The 22,599-nt window shown below is 49.2% G+C and overlaps 1 protein-coding gene across 4 annotated transcripts; it reads right to left on the bottom strand.

Annotated features, from left to right (window-relative positions):
- Positions 1 to 1,739: 1,739 nt before the first annotated feature.
- On the bottom strand, positions 1,740 to 22,020 carry ZNF250 (zinc finger protein 250). 4 transcript variants are annotated; one of them, XM_036105845.2, is made up of 6 exons: positions 21,930 to 22,020; positions 14,838 to 14,932; positions 14,467 to 14,608; positions 14,149 to 14,262; positions 13,901 to 13,963; positions 1,740 to 3,369 (listed from the first exon to the last, which is right to left on the bottom strand). In XM_036105845.2, exons 2-6 carry the CDS (start codon positions 14,877 to 14,879, stop codon positions 2,045 to 2,047), a joined length of 1,686 nt encoding a protein of 561 aa, XP_035961738.1. In that variant the 5' UTR covers positions 14,880 to 14,932; positions 21,930 to 22,020; the 3' UTR covers positions 1,740 to 2,044. The 4 variants fall into 4 exon arrangements, with proteins under 4 accessions (XP_035961738.1, XP_035961740.1, XP_035961739.1 ...); XM_036105847.2 differs by having other exon boundaries at positions 14,467 to 14,593; XM_036105846.2 differs by having other exon boundaries at positions 21,919 to 22,017.
- Positions 22,021 to 22,599: the final 579 nt, after the last annotated feature.

Below are 22,599 nucleotides of genomic sequence, written 5' to 3'. Positions count from 1 at the left end.
AACGGGGTGAAGGGACCCCAAAGGTCATTTTGGTGCCTGATGCCACTTCCCAAAAACAAAGACTGCCCATATGTTCCAGCAGGTTCTGTGCTACCTCCTGGTCCTTGGAGAGTAGGTGACAAAAATGCACGGCCCAGGGATCCTCCCCAGGGAGAAGGGCACTGAAGCTCACCTTCCAGCTCCATGGACGCCTGAGCCTGTGCACACACCAATGGGTCCATGGCAGCTGACAGGAAGAAAAGGCAGAATGATACTAAGTACACTTCACTTAAGAAGGTTGAAAAGTGAACTATACATTTTGCAGATTTCCCCGAAAACCCTAGATTTGGTGGATTTATCAATCCAGAATGACTTGTACTGTATCACTTACGTTGTCTTGTGATACGGTGTCTTTCCAAACAAGTATTTCTGTACATTGTATTTAACTGAACTCTTATTCTCCTCTTGACTGGAACATGACTGTTTCTTATTCTAACTCTTCCACAGGATTAGGAACTGTGCCCTGTATAGCGGTGGGCTCTGAGGGCAGTCACTGAGTCAGACGCCAGCTACACTCAACCAGTGAGGGCTGCTGGCTTCCCTCTGTGGGGACTTCCGAGCTAGCATCTCACTGGGGTCAGCTGCTCTCTGCAGTAACGCTTCTGTTGATCTGCAGTCTGGCTCTAGTGATTTCAGCTACCGTCTGCAGGAACATGGAGGGATTTCAGCTCCTCTGAATCGCACCATGAGCTTGGCTTCTCCAGCATCTCCTCCGAGGTTTCAGCCATCTCCGAAGGAATACCTCAGCGAGTGCACCTCCTCTCTAGCATCTACCTTAGTGATCCCAAGTCCTGTTTTTGCTTCAATTCCTTAGCCCCTGTTGTCCCAGCTGCTCTGCAGTACACACCAGTGATGTCAGTTCCTTTCAGGAGCCCATCTCCTCTCTGCAGTACACCTGCTACCTCAGCTTCCAGAGTTTCACCTGTGAGGCTGGCTCCTCTCACCTGTACCAGAGAGGGGGAAAACAAGCTTTTATCTGCATCAGGGTATTGCTGTGGCCTTATGGGTCAACACTATAGTCCTTCATTTCTCCCAAGAAGCTGATGTTTTCGAGAGGAAAAAAACCTCTTAAAAATTATGAATAAACCAGATTCACTACAGTACATGAAAATGGATACTAGATGCTCTTGCAATCAGGAGTAAAAAATAAAAACCTCAAACACAGAAATGGAAATTTTAGATAATAAAAAAGCTATCTGAATTTGAGAATTTTAGGTTTTAAAACTATCTACCAAAGAACTGTCTTTTGAGTAACACAGCAGCTATGAGGTCTGGGCTCTGCGTGCAGAGCTCCCCTCCAACCCACATGGGGTCTGGAGGCCCAAGGCATCCCATGATTTCTGGGGCACAAGGTCTCTTAAGTCATAAGGGTGGGTTTTGAGGCAAAGATCCATTTTTGAGTTGAATTTTCACTTAAAAAGTTAGGACATCCCTTCTGATCTTGAATAAAGTTCAAACACCAGATGAAGTGTTTTCTAAGTTTACATCATTTCTCACTAATTAATCCTTAGACTTTTTCCTTTGTTCACACAAAACAAGTGGCTCCACACACTTAGGATTTCTAGCCATATTACTTGATGACAATCTTTTTTTATATCATTTTATCCACACAACACTTTAGTGGTCTGACAGAATACTGCAAATAATCCAATTCAAATTTATGTGCAATAATTAGAATAACTGTTTTTAGGAAAGGCATGTCATGTTCTAAGAAAAAACTTTATTTAGAATGTAAGAAATCCTTAAGTCTTAACTTCCTTCAGTTTCTTACTTCAAACAGAGGGTCTCATGTTAAGGAATGAATGAATGATGGCCGTCTTTACCAAAAGTCACTACAACTGTGTGGTTACTGTGCAACAGAACTTCAGGATGTGGGGTGAACAAAACAGGCATCCTCCGGTTTTCCCACAGGAACGTGTGCTTGGGACGCTGCACTGCCACAGAACGGCACCAGCGGAGTTGCCAGGAGCCTCTCCCGGGCGGGGGCTCCCGGGGCCAGCGGGCGTCACAGCTTCCGGTGCACCTTCTGGTGCTGGATCAGGTGCCCGTGCTGGTTGAAGGCGCGGCCGCACTCGCCGCACTCGTAGGGCCGCTCGCCCGTGTGGATCCTCTGGTGCTGGATGAGCACCGAGTACTGGCTGAAGGCCTTGCCGCAGCGGCTGCACTCGTAGGGCCGCTCGCCCGTGTGGGTCCGCAGGTGCACGATCAGGGTCGCCTTCAGGCTGAAGGCCTTGCCGCACTGCGCGCAGCGGAACGGCCTCTCGCCGGTGTGGATCCTCTCGTGCTGCACCAGAGACCGGCGGGCGCTGAAGGCGTGCCCGCACTCGCCGCACACGTACGGCTTCTCGCCGGTGTGCACGCGCTGGTGCTGCGTCAGGTGCGAGTGCTGCACGAAGGCCTTTCCGCACGCGTAGCAGCCGTACGGCTTCTCCTCCGTGTGGATGCGCTCGTGGTTCATGAGCGTCGAGCGGTGGCTGAAGGCCTTGCCGCACTCGCCGCACTCGTACGGCTTCTCGCCGGTGTGCACGTTGTGGTGCTGGATGAGCACCGAGCGGTCGCTGAAGGCGCGGCCGCACTCGCTGCACGTGTAGGGCTTCTCGCCCGTGTGCACGCGCTGGTGCTGCAGGAGCGTCCTCTTGACGCTGAAGGCGCGGCCGCACTGCGCGCACTCGTGCGGCTTCTCGCCGGTGTGCACGCGCTGGTGGCTGCGCAGAACCGTGCTGTGGTTGAAGGCCTTCCCGCACAGCGGGCACACGTACGGCCGCTCGCCGGTGTGGATCCGCTGGTGCTGGATGAGGTGCGAGAGCTGCGTGAACGCCTTCCGGCACTCCAGACACTCGTGGGGCTTCTCCCCCGTGTGGATCTTATGGTGCTGAGCGAGATCCGAGCTCACCCGAAAGGCCTTTCCGCATTCGTTGCACTCGTAGGGCTTCTCGCCCGTGTGGATTCTGCGGTGTTTGCTGAGGACGGAGCTCTGGCTGAAGGCCTTCCCACAGACGCCGCACACGTAGGGCTTCTCTCCGGTGTGGGTTCTCTGATGCTGCAGCAGATGGGAGCTCCGGCCAAAGCACTTCCCACACTCGGTGCACTTGTAGGGTCTCTCCCCACTGGGAACAGCCTGATGCTGAGGGAGAGGCACGCTCTGACTCAGGACCTGGGCTTCAGGCCGGCCGGCGGGGCTTGGACTCCCGCAGAAGCTCTGCTCACGTTCATAACGTCTTTGATCAATCCATCCCGTGGATGTTTCCCCCAGAAGCACTGATACTTCCTCTGAAATAAATGGCTTCAGACCCAAATCCCTATTTTGGTTCTCTCCCTTGTTTTCATATTCTGAAACAACAAATCCAAAGTAAAAATGTTAACTGCTAACCCACTCAAAACAGCAGAGCAAGTGTAACCAGAGGTGGCCAGCAGGGCCGTGGTCCCTGAATGCACGTGGCCGTGTGAGCTGCAGAGCAGCAGAAAACTCGCATCTGTGTCCAGTAACTAGACACGTGCCCAGGCTGACAGGGCAGTTTGAGAGGCAGGTGTCACGGACATAAGGCACACAGCAGCTGGTGGCAGCCCATTACTGCCCGAATCCCACTCTCCCTGGAGTCTTTGTTTCTTAAAATTTTATTTATTTGAGAGAACAAGCAGGGAGAGGGAGAGTCAGACTCCCCACTGAGCAGGGAGCCCGATGCGGGGCTCGATCCCAGGACCCTGAGATCATGACCTGAGCCGAAGGCAGACACTTAACGACTGAGCCACGCAGGCGTCCCTCCCTGGAGTCTTTATGTACAGGGCTTCCAGAGGCCATCATGTAACCCTAAACCCACCCAGGACTGCAGAGAGCCTTGTTGGGCTGACAGCAACACCTGGTGTGGAGCTGGTAGAAGTGTGAGCTCTTGTGTGCATGTCCAACAGACACAGGAAGAGAAGACTTGTACATGGGGGAGTGTGACCTCCTCTTTGTGGAGAATGCACTGGGAAGAGGAGAGACACAATGGGAGTCTTGCCACACCTAAGCTGGAATGTGGCCTGCAGGGCAGCAGGAAGTATTGCAGAGGGCTGGGGTAGATGTTTTTAGTATCAGGTTGGGGACTCTGTGGGCTGTGAGTCGGGGAGGACAGGGTGTGCTGATTACTTTTTTTTTTTTTTTTTGGTGAGCTCTACGCCCAATGTGGGACTTGAACTCACGACCCTGAGATCAAAAGCTGCATGCTCTACCATCTGAGCCAGCGAGGCTGGCCAGAGAACAAGTGTTTTAAATCTTGGAGTTCAAGCCATTGAGATGACAAGATGCCGGTCAGAAGACCAAGACTTCTCAAGGGGCTTCAGGGATGTTGTGAGAGGACGGGCTGTGCTCATGGAGTGATCTTTATCAGTGTCACCCAACAGGTGGAGCTGATGCCAAGTCAGGGCCAGAAGCAAGAAGTTGACTGCATGACAGCAGCCAGGCCTCCTTGTGTACTCTCAAGTGCCCAATCTCAGCCCTGCAGCTTAGGAGGCCAACTCCAAACACCGTGCTGCCACCCCCAGCTTCCCAAAGACCTCTGCCAGGAACAGCATTAAAAACTGTTGCACTTGAGGGATATTCCAGAATTCAAAGCCTTCTAGGCAGAGGAAGATCGGAGAGAATTCTCACAGACACACTTAAGGTCTATGACAGGTACTGAGGGGTCAGCAGCTCTGAGGGGAAATTTACAAATGCTGATCCAGCAATATTGAGATCAGGAGCTAGGATGGCATCCAAATGTGCATGTGCGCCTATGTGTTGACTGCTTCTTTGCTCCCCCTTCTCTCCAGGGTAGGTGGAGTAACTTATTTCACTGGTTCATGTGCGTAAGAATTGGGCATTCTCAGCTCAGGGAACCATATTCGGCTTTGCTCCTTCACATTCAGAGGCAGTCCCCAGCATGGGGGCCTGTGGTGGTCCTTCACTGCCTCAATCAGGTGGCAAGTGGGTCTCATTCTGTGATTAGAAAGCATGCTGAATAGCACCCAGTCATTTTCCAACTGTGTTCTATCTAGAATAAGGATATTGTCAAATCCCCCACACCTTGCTGGTAACAGCATTATTGAGAGATAAGCTTCACTCTTTAATTAGTTCCTAACTTGGTCTGGGGAGACAGATGCTATTTAATGGGCCACCTGGAACCCCCAACATGGACCCTTGAAAAATAAAAGATTCAGAAGCCAAGTAGTCCCGGGGCCCTGGGTGGCTCAGTCGTTAGGCGTCTGCCTTCAGCTCAGGTCATGATCCCGGGGTCCTGGGATCGAGCCCCATATCGGGCTCCCTGCTCGGCAGGAAGCCTGCTTCTCCCTCTCCCACTCCCCCTGCTTGTGTTCCCTCTCTTGCTGTGTCTCTCTCTGTCAAATAAATAAAATCTTAAAAAAAAAAAAAAAAAAAAAAAAAAAAAAAAAGAAGCCAAGTAGTCCCCCTACAAAGCCAAGGGACCTTCTAAGATGGGACTTCTGACTGGTGTTCGGAGAGATTTGGGCCAAGGTGGCCAATAAATAAAATATGCTTGTTTTGATCTGTGTTGCCTTTTGACAGCTAGGTACCTCGGAGGGGCAAAGACATACCAAATGCTAATAGTTCTTTGCAGAAGTTGGTGGCAGCCAGATGGAAGCAAACCCTCAACAGCTGATCATCTGAGAAGAGGCAGGAGTGGGAAGTGGGAGACTCCCCTGAGTGAGGGGCCTCCTTGTAGAGGCTGGAGTCCTACTCCAGGCTTGATGAACTGGTTCTTCACACCCACCCTGAGATTCAGCTGCACCTCCAGACACAGACACTCTGACTCCTCCATCTCCCAGTGCTCTCCAGGCTCAGGTGGGTGCTCTGCTTGCTGCCAGACCTTGCCATCTAGATGGCCCACCAGCACATCCACGTCAAGAGTCCAAAAGAGAACTTGGCTCTTCCTTCCTCCTAGAATAAGCCCCTACCTCTTGTGGCTGGTGGGCCTTCAGGATCCACATCTCTTTTTTGATCCCTTATCTTCCTCTTTCCCCACCAGTGTCCAAGCCCTTGTTCCTATTAAGACTACCATTTGACAGCTTACTGTTTTCAAAAAAATTTTTTTAAAGGTTTATTTTTGAGAGCAAGAAAGAGGGAGAGAGAGAGAGGCCGAGGGGGCAGACAGTCATAAGCAGACTCCATGCTGAGTGTGGAGCCTGATGTGGGGCTCGATCCCAAGACTCAACGAGACTGTGACCTGAGCTGAAACCAAGAGTCAGATGCTTAACCAACTGCGCCACCCAGGTGCCCTTGGACAGCGTACTGTCCCGTGTCCCTCTGCCCCAGCACTGCCTGCTCATCAGTGGTACTGGAGAGCTCCTCACCATGACCAACAGGAGCACATAAACCCCAGTCTGACATACAAAGTCGGGTGGATACACTGACCAATCCCATGTCCCTTTTACTGTTAATATCACTATTATTATACATTATGTAAAACAATATATATTATTATACTGGTTATTAATTATGTATTAACTGAATTCCCCCAGGAGGGAGAAAGCTGGAAAGAATATCACTTCCACCCTAACAGCAAGAAAAAGTCAGGTAATCTATAAAATTGTAACTTTCTTGAATCTATCATAGAGCCAAGGTCATGGTGGCAACCAAACAACCTGAACCCTAAGGAGAGATAGGTGCGTGCATGGGGAGACAACTGCACTGATGATGGAAGGGAGGGAGATAAGAGGAAGATGGAAGACAGGCCACCACCCAAGCAAGGAAGAAGCACCTGGCTAAAACATTAATGAATTTCCAAAGAACCCCGGGGAGCTCCAGACACAGGGGCTCATGTCCCCCTGGGAGCAGGTCCAGAGGAAGCCTCTTTTGGTGGCTTAGGCCTACAAGAGGAGAACAAAAGCAGCCACATGAACCCTTCTCCTCTACAGAACAAAAGCTGCAAGTCACTACGTGAGCGAAAGCAAACTTCTCATTCTAAGATACAGATAAAAATTCCATAAATCTTTAAAAAAAAAAAAAAGAGGGGCGCCTGGGTGGCTCAGTTGGTTAAGTAGCTGCCTTCGGCTCAGGTCATGATTCCAGGGTCCTGGGATCAAGCCCTGCATCGGGCTCCCTGCTCAGCAGAGCCTGCTTCTCCCTTTCCCTCTGCCTGACATTCTGCCTACTTGTGCTCTCTATCTCTCTGTCAAATAAATAAATAAATAAATCTTTAAAAAAAAAAAAAATTCCAATGGCTGGGAAGGGAAAAGAAAACTATCTTCTACTCCTGAGGGAGAGCTAGGAAATGATCATGAGCCCAGCAGTGAGAAGTCTGCTTCAACCAGGGGAAGGGCTGTGACCCAGGAATACAAACCTGCCTAAAACTGAGGATGGACCAGGACAGTGGAGCATCCTCTCATTTCTCCCTGCCCCTGCCCCAAAGGCCAGCAAGCCCTGAGTCACCAGCAACTGCCTACTACTGCTACGGTGGGGGCAAGAGCATAGAAGAAAACCCTCTCTTGTAGGCACACCTGGAAGACTGAAAGCCCTCACCCTACGTACAAGGAAGTGCCACAGGAGTGTGAATCTAGTGATGCACTGAAGGCAATTCTGGGAACAACAGAGCCCAGCCCAAGTCCTGACTAGACTGACTCAGGCTTTCACACTATCAGCCTAGTAGGACAGGCTACATTTCCAGACAGATACACTATTTACCTCTATCTCTACTGTCCCAGTTAATGATAGCTGACATTCAATAAAAAATTATGAGACACCCAAAAGAAAGAAGAACGACTGTGTGTGTGTGTGTGTGTGTGTACATGTACACACATATAGTCAAGAGACTAAGTGATCAACAGAACTAGAATTAGAGATGACTCATATGTTGGAACAATGTGAATGATCAGATGGGGAATTTAAGCAGAGAGATACTCTAAGAGTCCAAATGGAAATGCTAGATGTAAAAAACACAGCAACACAAAAATGCCTCTAATGTGTTCATCAGTGGACCCAACCCAGCTAAGACCAGTGAGCTTGAAAACAGGTCAACAGAAATTACCCAAAAAATCCCACAACGACAGGGTGGCTCAGATGGTTAAGCGTCTGCCTTTGGCTCAGGTTATGATCCCAGGGTCCTGGGATCGAGACCCACGTCATTGGGGGGGGGAGGGGTCTGCTCAGCGGGGAGTCTGCTTCTCCCTCTGCCTGCCGCTCCCCTGGCTTGTGCTCTCTCTCAAATAAATAAGTAAATCTTAAGAAAAAAAAAAAAAAGAAAGAGACAAATGTATGAAACAAAAAATAAAACCAGTATGGGTCAATATCAAATGGCCTAACCTGGATGTAGTTGGAATTGCAGAAGAGAAAGAGAACAGGAAGCAAAAATATCTGAAAAGATAATGGCTGAGATTTTTCTAAAAATAATGGAAGACATCAAAAGACAGATCCAAGATATTAGAATCACAAATATGTTTTTAAAATACCACTTAGATACATCATATTCAAACTGCTAAAAACCAGAGAGAAAATCTTAGAGGCAGTTAGAAGAAAAACACACACGACACAGAGGAACAAATGTAAAGTTATAGTGGACTCATCATCAGAAACAAGTCAAAAGACAATGGACTGACATCCTTAAAGTGCAGAAAAGAAAAAACTTGTCAATTTACAAACACCAATGGAGAAAACACCCAACAATCAAATCCAAACTAACGTTAAAGGGAATTCTTCAGGCTGCAGAAATATACCTGACAGAAAGTCGGATTTATACAAGGAAATAAAGGCTTTTGGAAATGGTTAAAATGAAGGTAAATATACAAGACTATGTAAAAAAGGTTTTCTAAATCACTCTAAAATAGAACTGTCCAAAGCAAAAATAGTTATGTGCTGGGGAACAACTCTTGATCTTGGGGTGGTGAGTTCAAGCCCCATGTTGTGTGTAGAGATCACTTAAATAAACTTAAAAAAATAGTTAACGCACTGTGGGTTTCTAACATATTCAAGAGTAGAACTTATGACGACACGATCACAGAATCTGGGACAAAGGAACAGGGTTGTTGTAAAATGGATCAAATGTTTGTGTCTTTGTGTTCCCCCTCCCCCAAATTTACATGTTGAAGCCCTAACCCCTCATGTAATATCTGGTGGTGGGGCCTCTGGGAGGTGATTAGGGTTAGACAAGGTCACGAGGATAGGGCCGCCACGATGGGATTAGTGCCCCATAAGAAGAGACACCAGCAAGCTTACTCACTTCCCACCTCCCCCCACCCCACGCACTCACAGGCACACAGAGGCCACGTGAGCACCAGAAAAGTGGCTGTCTGCAAGCCAGGAAGAAAGCCCTCACCACAAACTCAACTGCACTTTTGTCTTGGACTTCTAGCCTCCAGAACTGTGAGAACAAAATTTTTCATGTTTAAGTCACTCCATCAGTGGCCTTTTGTTATGGCAGCCTGAGCGGACTACTACAGAAGTCTACTGTTCTAAGTCTTACGCTACCTGTGAAACGGTGTTAACGTTGTGGGAAGGTAAACGATGGTGAGAGATGTGTATTGTAAACCCTAGAGCAGTCACTAAACATCCGTGGTTTGTTTCCTCTTCTCTTTCTCCTTTAAAAAAATCAACTTACTTTTCATGGTTCTATTTTATCTCCTTTGTTGGCTTCTTAGTTATAACACTTCTTTTGATTACGATGTAGTTTAGTGTAATTTTATTCATTTATGAGGTAGAGGGTTCGTTGAGTTTCTTAGATCTGAGTTTATACTTTTCAACAAATTTGGAAAATTTCCAACCATCATTTCTTAAAATATTTTTTCTGACCCTCCCATCCCTCCTTTGTTGGCTTCAGCTACATGTATTAGGTTATTTCAGATTGTCCCACAGCTCCCTGATATCCTGTAGTCTTTTTTTTCCCTTCTGTTTCCTTTTCAGTAGTTTCAAAATAATTTGTTTTCACTAATCTCTTCTTATGCAATGTCTAATCTGCCACTAATTTTACGCACTGAACTCTTCATCTCAGACATTGTTGTTTTCATCTCTAGCAATCAGATCTGGGGGGGCACCTGGGTGGCTCAGTTGTTAAGCGTCTGCCTTCGGCTCAGGTCATGATCCCAGGGTCCTGGGATCGAGCCCCGCATCGGGCTCCCTGCTCCGCGGGAAGCCTGCTTCTCCCTCTCCCACTCTCCCTGCTTGTGTTCCCTCTCTTGCTGTGTCTCTCTGTCAATAAAGAAATAAAATCTAAAAAAAAAAAAAAAAAAATCAGATCTGGGTCTTTCACATATCTTCCATGCTTCTACTTAATATGCTCAGTATTTCCTCTAATCCTTGAACATATGGAATAAATTTATTTTAATATCCTTGTCTCCCAATTCTATCACTGATGTCATTTCTGGTCAGTTTAACAGGACTGTTTTTTCTTTCTTTTTTTCTTTTTTTTTTTTTAAAGATTTTATTTATTTATTTGACAGAGGGAGATACCGCGAGAGAGGGAACACAAGCGGGGGGAGCGGGAGAGGGAGAAGCAGGCTTCCCACAGAGCAGGGAGCCCGAAGCGGGGCTCGATCCCAGGACTCCGGGACCATGACCTGAGCCGAAGGCAGACGCTCAACGACTGAGCCACCCAGGTGCCCCTGGACTGTTTTTTCTTTTAATTATGGTTGTATTTTCTTACTTCTTTGGATGTTTGGTAACTTTTTATTTGATGTCAGATGTTATGAATTTTACCTTGTTTGATGCTGGATATTTTTTATTTCTAGAAATAGCCTTGGCTTGGAGCGCCTGGTGGCACTGCTGGTTAAATGTCTGACTCTTGGTTTCAGCTCAGGCTGTGATCTCAGGGTCGTGAGATTGAGACCTGTGTCAGGCTCCTCACTCAGTGCAGTCTGCTTTAGTTTCTCTCTCCCTGTTCCTCCCCCTGCTCTTTCTCTCTCTCTGAAATAAAAAAATCTTAAAAAAAAAAAAAAGAAAAGAAAAAGAAAAAGAAATATTCTAGAGCTTAAATAGTCTTGGTTAAGTTACTTCGAAGTAGCATGTATGGTTCTTGCCTTTGAACTTTGTCAGATCAGACCAGAGTAGTGTTTAGGGCTCTTTCCCCCCACTAGTTAGCTCTCTAACTGATGATCCTGTGAGTTCCAGGTTTCCCACTCTTGCTGTTGGGAGCAGACAGCACTCCCAGCCTGTGTGAGCACTGGACCCTGTATTTACGAGCCCACAGTTCTGTAGCTATATGGCACAAGTGAGTTCTCTCCTCAATGTATCACAAGGCTGAAATAACATGTTAGTCTGAATTCTTGTGTGGAGGCTCAGGCAATAAATGTACTCCAAGCTCTTTCCTACTGTTGTCAAAATTTAGCCCCTTGCAGCTATGGGACTAAGGTGACTGTTTCCTTGCCACTCTCAGCTCTTCACTGCTACCTGCATTCCTCGCCATGTGGCCCCGCCCCCTTCAAGGCAGCAACAGTGCATCAAATCCTTCCCATTCTTTGAATCTGACTTCTGTCTCTGACCTCCAGACCCACATTTAGAGGGTTCTCCATTCCTTAAAAGCAAAAGCCTAACATAACACAATCATAAGAGTAAAACCCATATTCACAATCCCGGGGATTATGGAGGCAGGGCACGTACATCATGGGGCAGTGGTCTGGGAGGTTGTGTGTGCCAAGACAGACAGCTCTGGTCTCTCTTCCTCTTCTTAAAAAGACACTAATCCTAGCAAATCAAGGCCCTACTCTTATTACCTCACTTAACCTTAATTACTTCCATAAAGGCTCCATCACCAATACATTCACATTGGGGTTTAGGGCTTCCTCAGATAAATGGGAGAGGGGCACAAACATTCATTCTGTTATGAAGACCATCTTAAATCCTGGCTACTGTAGCCGCTACTCCTTCTAAAGAGGGGGCTCTTTCCTGGCATTTGACTGTTTCCTTGTGAGTGCTAATACTCAAGGGCTCTCCCTGCGGATATCCAGAGTTCTCTTTGTCAAATGGACTCTTCTGTGGGACTTCTAGCCTCCCTGGTGTCTCTGGACTCCTGACTATGTGTCCTCAAGTCTGGGAGACCACTGGGCTCTGCCAGAGTTCCCTCCCTGCACTGTAATCTTCTTCAAGCTGTGAGCTGGGGCAACTGTAGAGATCACCCCTTTGTTTCCTGTCTCTCGGGGATTAATTTCCTTCCTTGACTGATTTCCACTGAGAGAATGATGCCCAACACCTTGAGAGCTGTGTTTTCATATATCTTGTCGTTTTTACGTTGTTTCAAGTGAGAGGGTGACTCCCATCTCTGTTTACTCCATCTTGGCTGGAAGTAGACGCCTTTTTCTTTTAAATAGTTTTATCTTAGAAATTTGTATCTTTAACCAATAACTTAATTAGGCATATTTCTAACATTTTTATAATTTCATGGTACCTGGTCTTCTTCAATTTGCTTTCCTCTCTCAACCTGTGTTTCTGATGCATCATATTGTTCCCTAGCAGTTATTAAACCATTTTCACTACAACACGTTCTTTCCTATTAAAACACCACAGTTTATTCTTCTGTCTATTCTACTGCTGATGGACATTTGGGTCATTCCCAATTTTTTTTTTTTTTAAGCTTTTATTCATTTGACAGAGAGAGACACAGCAAGAGAGGGAACACAAGCAGGGGGAGTGGGAGAGGGAGAAGCAGGCTTCCTGTGGAGCAGGGAGCCTGATGTGGGGCTCAATCCCAGGACCCTGGGATCATGACCTGAGCTGAAGGCAGACGCTAACGACTGAGCCACCCAGGTGCCCCATTCCCAATTTTTTCTATCATGAAGCATGCTTCTATTAAGATTCTTGTATATGTTTCTTGGTGCTTACAAACAAACATCCTTACTATATACACAAGAGTGGAACATTTGACATAGGGACCTGTATTTTCAACTTCGTTAGATAATGCCAAACTGTTTCCTAAGGTGAGTGTGCATATTTACATCCTCATTCAAACTTGATAGTCAGATCCTTCCATTTTTTTTTTTTTTCATTCTGAAGGTGTTAACATGGTAAATCATAATGGTCTTGATTTCCATTTTCCTGATGAATAATGAGGCCAAGCATGTTCTCACATTTATTGGCCCTTTGGTTTTCCTCCTCTGTCAGAACTTGTTCAAGTTTTGTGCCCATTTTTCCTATTGGATATTTCTGTTTATTTTTTATTATCTTCAGAACAATTATTAAGTGTATACTGTTTCAAAAATGGTAACACTAATAGGTTCTTCATTTAAAAAATCTGGGTTTACTGTCATCTATTTAGTAAAATTTTTATACATCTTATTTTTAAAAGGTTATGTTTTTTTGAAACTGGGAAACTGTTTGTTTGACTTATAAAGCCTCACTGTCATAGAATAAAGCTAGTAAGCCAAAGAAATAATTACCCATTTGCACTGAAAAGTATCATTTCCACTGGTTGAAGTTTCCTGAATAGGTAGTTTCTTCCCTGATGCCACAGTAACGAGATGAGCAAGATGACTTTAATAAGTTAAAAAAATAACTGTAGAGCAGGTTACTCAATCACCCACGGCATCAAGTCACCGCATGATCAAACCTTCATGTCCACAGACTCAAGCTGCTGGCAGTGCTAGCGCCAGGCCACCCTGTGCCCGCCTGCTGCAGGAGACGGCCTGAGCAGAGCCCTCACTTTCAGAATCATGGCTTCAGTTGTTTCAAGGACAGACTAGGGAAGAATGTTCTACATGTGACAAGACAAGGGAAAAAAAACAATTCCACTGAAACAAATTTTTAATTTAGAAAACCCCTCCCGACAGTTTTGTAGAGATTGTATGTGTTGTGTAACAAGAACATATTCTGCATCAGAGCACCCCAGGAAATTTCTTTTCATTCTGGTGAATCATGAGCATTAACACCTGCAGGGATTGTATGGATTAGAAAGATGAGACATACACCTACCCCACGGACAGGGTGAACTGTCTTGTCGCATACGAGCTGTCATGTGGTCATGTTTGTAGTTGTCTGCAAAAGGAAAAGAGAGTTGAAGGGACAACAAAACACTTCTCGAGAGTAGTGCAATTCACTGAGTTAAGCCTCTGCTAGCAGAGGTCCCAGGTGGAAGCTACTCCTGCTGTCACCTGTCAGTGCCCACAGCCACCCGGAACTGATTAACCCCAAGTCAAGGAGGGCCAGCTCCTGTCACTCACCTGAATGGCCACTCCCCAGGCCCCTAGACTCCTCAGCCCCTTGCCCATCCAGGACCCATGGCTCTTCTCCTCGCTCCAGCTGAGAGATCACATTGGGCTTTGATCCTGGAAGTCCTGCTCACGGGAGGGAAGGCCTTTTGTCAATACAGTATCTGTGAACACCCCCACCCCGCCTGAGTGACCTGCAGGCATGAGACAGACAGGACTAACATTCCTCTAGAGCTGAGTACCTGGAGGCGACCCCAAAACCCCCAGCACAGGGCCCCCAACCCCTGGCCAAGCACATAGACACAGAAGAGGGCTGCTGAGGGGCCATACCCAGTGATACCACGTTCCCATAGGTCTCCATCATCACGTGTCGGTAGAGGCCCCGCTGAGCAGGGCCCAGGCGGTCCCATTCCTCCTGGGAGAGGAGCACGGCCACATCCTCAAAGGTCACCTTGGCCTGGAATGACAGGGGCTGCTGCAGGTTGGACTAAGTCTCCACATCTGAGATGGAGCAGTGTGGGGTGGGGGGGGGAGTGGAGATGCCCTTGGTTAGAGGGTAGGGGAAACACATGTGAACAGCTTGGTGGGGCGGGGGGGAGAGGCCGCAGAATTCAATAGAGGCAGTGACACTCAGGCTACCACCTGGAGCCCCGGGCATGGGAGGGCTATGAGGAAATGTAGAGGCCTCGGGGGCAGCTCACCTGGGGTCCTGCCGGTGGTGGCAGGAGCCTGGCCGCTGCCATCCCTGATCCCCTGAGGTTTCTGAGGAAGATGGAAGTCAGAGGAGCCTGTGGGGCTGAGGAAGAGGTGGGAACACATGAGGGGCCCAGCCTTGCCCTCACAGATTCTGAGTTCTGGGAGTCCAGCCCCGCCCCCCCCACTCTTACCCCACACTCTAACCATGAGCCCAGGAACATCCCCTCTGAGATGTTTGGGGACACCTGTGTACCCCAAGGCTCCAGCCACAAGGTTTTGTTCTCCAGACCCTGGGGTCCTCATGGTCAGCTGGGAGCTAACAAGGACTCGGAGCCATCTGCTCAGGCTCACAGTCCACGCACAAGGGCTGGTGCCAGAGTATTCACAAAGATGGCAAGCCGTCATCAGGTCCGGTGTGGGTGCCAGGCCAGGCTGCCTCCAGAGATAATCTCCAGGGAAGACAGGCTGAGAATGGCTGGTTTTGCTTGAGGTCCACACTCCAGGCCCTTCATATTTCACTTGACCATAACTCCTGTGGGCCTGTTGATGCCTCAGTCTCCCCTGGTTGTGCCGTGGTGCTCTAGTGAGGCTGGGGCCATCAGCCTGGTGGTAGCTCCACCAGGGATTGGCAACGGAGGCATGACACATGGTTGATTCTGGTAGATTAAGTCCAGAGTCATCCAGGGATTTGGTCTGAGCACTATGGGGAGCCTGGGGATGGGCAGGTTCTGGAGACATATCAGGACAAATTAACCTGAGGTGTCTGTCATATTCAAATTACTGGAAAAAACAGGGGGGGGGGATTAAGAGCTCTCCTAATGGGGGAATGGGGCTCACATCTTTTGGAGTGTCACAGGGAGTCTGCAACAGGGACACAGAAACCTAGCAGGCAGATCACTCTAGGAAAAATGGTACAAGATCACCTTGACAAACAGGATGCCTCACACTGCGGACTGCCCAAAGGGAAGGCTTGGGGTCAGGAAGTCAGGAAGCACTACAACCCCATTTTCTTTGTAGAACATCAGATGTATGCGTATGTTTGCATAGACAGCTTTTGGGAATATACACATGGAACTCCTAACTGCAGCTGCCTCTGAGGAACATGATAGCAGACTCGGGTGGAGAGAGGCTGGCCTCTCTCCATCCCTCAGTTCACCAAGAATGCCCATTCCCGCCAAATCTGTGTTTCTGTGTCAATGCAACAGAAATCTAATTCTAATTAGATTAGAATTAGGATTCTAATAGGAGTCTTAAAGGAGTAGAACTACCTTAACATTCATATGAACAGTAGATGCTGGAAAACAGGTTAAAAATAAGATTTGAAAGAATCGGGGGTGGGGGGGGAGGCTGCCTCACCAGGTCTCAGAACAACGATGAGAAAGTCACTGCCACCACCCGCTCTGCCTCCTGCCCTACTGATGGTGTACCGGACACCCACACCCTCTCGAGCACCGCACAGACCTGCCATCTCTCCTGGTCAGTCATCTTGCCCGTGGCGTTGTCCAGCTGCTTCCCCTGTGTGGTCTCCACCCTCCCCACCTACCCCAAAGCTGCCCTGGTCCAGGTCTTCTATGACCTCCATGTGGCCAGATCCTTGTCCACTGCTGGCAGTGGTGACAGTTGGTCACCTGTCCTCCTGCAACTCAGTCCCCACTAGGTCTCCTGGATATTGTGCCCTCAGCCAGGGCCTCCATCAATCCTCATCTGCATGAGAATTTGACCTTCATGGATAATCCAGCCCTGGTCTCCTGGGGACCTGGTGCAAGTAGGCAGTCATCTGCACTATGGCCCCACTGCAACTGGGCCAGGATTAGGAACTCCATTCAGGATCTCCCCAGTGGGTGCTGGAGACGGGTACGGCTGACCCCAGGAGGCATTTGGCTTTTTTTTTTTTTTTTTTTTAAGATTTATTTATTTGAGAGAGAGCGCACGCAAGTGCGCACAAGCAGGGGGAAGGGCAGAGCAAAAGAATCTTCAAGCAGATTCCCCGCTGAGCGTGGAGCCCAACACAAGGCTTGATCTCATGATGCTGAGATCATGACCTGAGTCAAAACCAAGAGTCAGACGCTCAACAGACTGAGCCACCCAGCCACCCCTCCTCCTCACTCTTTCACTCCTAATCCACCCTCCAAACGCACCCAGAACCCAGCCCTGTTGCAACAGGGTTGTGCACCTGCCCCTCCCCCCAGCAGTGGGAACAATGACTGTCCTTGGCTTCAAACCCTTCTTTGCCCCTCCACGGCTGCTACAAGGCTGCTCAGAACCCTGTCTGGGCTTCCCTTCTGCTAGGGAGGCTCCTGCCCTTTGGCTGGTGCTTGGCCATATCACCCTCTCATTGAGGCCCTTCCTGAACCCCCAACCTTGAGGGCCTCTGCGTCGTCCAGTCCTCTTTCTCCCTTCGTGTCCCAGCAGAGCAGCCAGCAGTCCAATGTTTGCTGAGTAAGTGAATGAAATTAAAGAGCTATGAGACCATACTTCACACTCTTTCTCAGGAAAGCCACCTGGCAGTATGTAGATGAATCAGATACACCATTCAACAGTGGGTGCTCCCCTGGAATGGACGCAGACTCAAGGATGGTGCCACTGCCAATCCATAGTCCTTCCAGACAGGTCATGCACCCTGAAAGATTTAAGCTGTGCGAGACAGCCAATGGGTAAATGAAATGATGGGACGCAAAGAGCATGTCCATAATGTCCTCCTTCAGAAACAATGCCCCCAGGGCCAAGAAGTGTGTGTATGTGCTTTCTCCTCACCTATAAAACAGGGAGATCACACCCCTCCTCTTCGGGCCTCAAGAGGAGAGCAAGGGGCAGAGTCAAATGCTGTGGTGCTCATTCAATTAGATTAACTCAAAAAACCAGGCTCTCAGTATGAGTGAGGCATGGAGGTGGGTGGAGAGGGCAAACGGGAAGATTCCTGGGGATGGGGGCGGGGGAGAGAGAGTCCTAGAATAGCACTGAAACCAAGGCTCTCTACCTAGAAGGACCCTCACACATTACCAAGTAAAAGCATACTAGAATGCTTGTTACTAGGGTTGGAAGGGTTGTGTCCTTCCAATATTCATATGGGGAAATCCTAACCAGTGGGATAGTGTTAGGAGGTGAGGCCATTGGGAAATGCTTAGGTCATGAGGGTGGAGTCCTCACAATGGGATCAATACCCTTTTAAGACACCTGACAGAGCTTCCTCACTCCTACCACGTGAGGACACAGCAAGAAGTCTGCAACCCGAAAAGGTCCTCCCTGACCATGGAGACACCCTGATCTCAGACTTCCAGCATCCAGAACTGTGAGAAATGTCTGTTGTTTTATAGGCTACCTAGTCTACAGTATTTTACTATAGCAGCCCAAAGGAACTAAGACACCTGTATTCTGCTTAAAAAAAAAAAAATGAACAAAACCAATACAAAAAGTGGTACTAACTAGTTTTGAACAAGTCTGTGGCTGCATGCAAAGATGTGCTAAACACTGTGGCCCTCAAACCTGACAACTGTCAGGCAGGTAAAAAGAGCCATCCAGGGCACCAAAACTGGCTTTAGTAAGATACCCTCTCCTCCACCCTGACCCCCATGATTCTGATGCCCACCTCCAGGCTTTGCTCTGTGAGAAAAACACAGGAGTTTTTGTTTGTTTGTTTGTTTTTTAAATAAGGGGAGGGAGGGGCAGAGAGGGGGAGAAAATCTTAAGCAGGCTCCACACTCAGCACGGAGCCCAATGCGAGGCTCCATCTCACAACCCTGAGATCATGACCTGAGCCAAAAATTAAGAGTCAGACACTTAACTGACTGAGCCACCCAGGCACCCCAACCCAGGAGTTTAGACAGGAAGGTAGAACAGGTGGGCATGCCCAGTCCTGTTCAGATAGCCCCAGAGCCAGAATCACCATCACTGAGTATCAGAGCAGACTGTGAAGAAGGCTATGCCTCCCACAACACGGGGCCAAACACAAACCGCACCCGCCCTGAGGGTCCCTGCACCAGTGCCCACCCATCCATCAGCCACAGCCATTCTTCAGATGCAGGAATTTCATTTTTGGAAATCTCCTCAGGGAATAACCCAAACAAAACCAGAATAGATCAATGTTCTCAGCAGCACTGGATGTGCTCAACGGGAAAGAAGCCACACTGCAGTGAGACATTCTGTGCCAAGCAGGCTCTGGCTCTCGTGATGACTGAGCAGCCAGCAACACAGACAGGAGCTAAAGAAGGGACTGCAGAGACACAAAGAGCTTAGAATTTAACATTTATTATTATTTTGTTTTGTAAGCTAAGTTTTAGGAACTTAACGCCCTTGTTGAATTCCTCATGGGCTGGATGTAAAAGAGCTAGCATGCCTATCCTCCAAAGACCCTGCCCACAGGGACAAGCTAGGACAGGCACACTCCGAGTCCCTGGTCTGGGGTGGGTGGCTCCCAGGATCTTCCTCCGTCTGTCCTCACCATCCTCACCTATGGGTTTTCTTGCTGGAATACCCTGCCCTCCATGGTGGAAGCATCTTCAGAAGAGGCACCTCCGAGCCACTTGTGAACACAAAGCACAACCCTGCAATCTTTTTTTTTTTTTAAAGATTTTATTTATTTATTTGACACAGAGAGATATAGCGAGAGAGGGAACACAAGCAGGGGGAGTGGGAGAGGGAGAAGCAGGCTTCCCGCCCAGCAGGGAGCCCGATGCGGGGCTCGATCCCAGGACGCTGGGATCATGACCTGAGCCGAAGGCAGACGCTTAACGACTGAGCCACCCAGGCGCCCCAACAACCCTGCAATCTTCCATAGTGAATGATCGCGCATCCAAACCAATAGCTTTCCTATACACCAGCAACACCTAGTCAGAAAATACACAGGGAAAAAGATTCTGTTCATAAATGACACAAGAAACAAGTTTAAAACAAACTTTAGAAATGAGATGTAAATTCTCACTGTATCCACAAAACCAAGGTGCCTAGAGCCAAGTGGGCCTGGACGAAAAGGGGTGACACAGGAATGGGGCAGAGCAGGGCCAAGTCTGTATAAACAAATGGAGAACAGAGGACGCAATTCAAATTGCTGAGGAAAGATGATCAGTAAATGGGGCTAGGACCAGTTAAATGCTTTAGGAAAAGTAAAATTAGGCCTGTACATAAAGTTCAACACATCTCCCAGAAAGTAGAGCAAAAAGATTAAAAAAAAAAAAAAAAAAAAAAATAGGCCAGAAAAAAATTAGATCATCTCATATCAAATACTACAAGTCTAATGAATCCACTAGGCTAATGAATGAATGAGTTGAAATTTTAAAGTACATTTTATAAAAAGAACTTGATGCAAATAGGTAAGTTTTTATTATTTCAGGTGGGAAGGGCCTTTCAAAGCAAAATACCAAAAGCAGAAATATGGGGGCAGAGACTTCCAGATCTGCTGCATGAAAATGAAGACCGTATGCACATCAAAGCCATCAAATTCCAGAATGGACCCAAAATCATGTAAGAATTTAATGCATGACAAAGGTGGTTTTCCAAATCAATGGAAAGATGAATTATTCAATAGGTGGTGTTAGAAACAGCATAGTGAAAAAAAATGAAGCTGGAGTCCCCTCACCCCACACCAAAATAAATTCCAGATGATTGCAACATTGCACAAGTACCAGAGAAAAACAAGGATTTACTTTAAAAATAATCTTGGCAAGGGGAAAGCCCTTTAAAACATAACAAAGCTCAAAAGCCTTAGGAGTAAATATTTTACCACTAAAAACTTGAAATCTCTTCAAAAAACCCCAAACCAGAACAAAACACCGTAACTGGACTCAAATGTCAGTCTGTGAAGAATATTTTCAACATATACGGAGAAGAGTATGAACTGGCGGATCACAAAGGAAATACAAAGGCAAAAAAAAGAGGGGGAGCACAAAGGCACACGAAGAGTTTCAACCTCACCAATCACCGGGGAACGGAAATTAAAACATTCATGCGACAACAATGCGGGGAGGGCGATCTCAAGGCCCCAGCCTCCCCTCACTCCACTCCGGGCCCACCCTACGGAGACAACGCACGGCCACGAAGACAGTTTTTAAGTGAAAAATCTACAAGTATCGGCCGGTAGAGCACGGCCACCCCTCTGCCCCCGAGCTTCCCTTTCAGGCTGGAAGCGGAAAAAAGCGCACGCAAAATCCGGAAAAGGGTACAAAGCCAGCCGTGCCTCCTCTGCGCACACTGGCAGGCTGCTCCCGACGACGACTCTCACTTTTTATATTTCTCTCACACGTTTACATTTTAACAAAAAAACATTATTTTCTATTGAAATGTGAAAAAACAAGAAACTAGGGAAATATTTGCATACCATGTTAGAAAAGATTGGTCTCATTCATTAAAAAAGGGCTCTTACAAAGTAATAGGGAAAAGACAGCATGAACAGGAACAGGGAGGAAGAAGGTAAAATTAGGAAGTACTCTTGGCCAGAGACACAGCAACGCCGCTCGGACGCGGAGACGGCCGACTGCGAACTGCGGGGGCGTTGCGGCCGCCGCGGGGTCCGGTGGGCTTCTCAGCCTCCGGCTCTGTATGCTGGGGAGCCCTCGAGAGCGAGCCCGGGACACGCGGGTCGCTGAGCGCCCTCCCCGGCGCAGTCGCGCCGGATCCTCTCGGCCGAGGCCCCGCGGCATCCCCGCAACCCCGGCCAGGGCTCGCAGTCCGCGGGGGAGGGGCCGGGAGGCTGGGAGTGTGGGGGGGTCTGAGGTGTCCCGCGGCCGGGGGGAGGGAATCGGGGCGTGGCAGGCGCGGTGGGGTGAGGGCCCGGGGTCCCGGTCGCGGGGGGCCTGGGGTGTGTCAAGGGTAAGGGGGGCCCAGGGCGTGGCAGGGGCCGAGGGGTGGGGGTCGGGAGAGGCCCGGGAGCGAGGAGCAGCCGGGGGACTGGGGTGTGGCGGAAGGCGGGGGGCTGGGGGCTGAGAGAGGGGTCCGCGGAGAGAGAGGACGCCACAGCACGTCCGCAGGAGGGAACCGGCGCCAGGGGCGGGAGCAGAGCGTGCCCGCGGGGAAGTGCCCTGTCCGTGAGGAGAACGACCCAGCTCCGGCTCCCGTGCGGGCAGGGGGTCCCAGCCTGCCAGTGCCCACACGCACCTCCGACTCACCTTCCACGCCGCAGGCTCACGCGCGAAGAGACTGACGCCCGCAACGCACTCAGACAAAGGGGGCGCCCCGCCTCGACTGCGCATCCGCCAATCCCGGGGGGCCCCGCCTCCTCAGCCCCCGCCCACATCCCGGGGCACCAGTCCTAGCGTGCGACATCCCCCAGTGCGGCCGTCGGGCCCGCCTTCCCCGCCTGCGCCATTTTCCTGACTGACAGCTCTGCGGCGCGCTCCAGAGCCACCGAGAGACGAGACCTCCGGCGCGCCTAGAGAGGCCACACCGCGCTCCGGCCTTGCACGAACTGCACTTCCGGCAGTCCTGCGGAAGTTTGTAGTGCTGCTCCCCAGCGCCGGGACTGCGTCGACGTTGCCCTGGGTTTCCCAATTCTGTCTCACCGGTCCCTCTACCGCTTCAAGCCGGGTGTAACACCCCCTCCTCCCCCGCCCCGAACGTGACTTCTTGTTGCTGTGCCCCGGGACCGGGCAAGGGCCGGGCGGTGACAGTGCCTCCTCGACCACCAGCACTGGTGTTCACGGACTTTGTGGGGGGTGTTGAAGCCTGCGCCGGGTAGGGCGGTGAGCGGTTCAGCCGGAGCAGCCCCGGAGAGGAGGCTCAGGCAGCCAGGACTAGAATGCCCGAGGGAACGGTCGGGAGGAAGAGTTGGCCATCCTG

This window comes from Halichoerus grypus, chromosome 5 (genome assembly GCF_964656455.1).
Source record: "Halichoerus grypus chromosome 5, mHalGry1.hap1.1, whole genome shotgun sequence".
Lineage (NCBI taxonomy): Eukaryota > Metazoa > Chordata > Mammalia > Carnivora > Phocidae > Halichoerus > Halichoerus grypus.
This window is presented reverse-complemented; position numbering and strand designations above follow the sequence as displayed.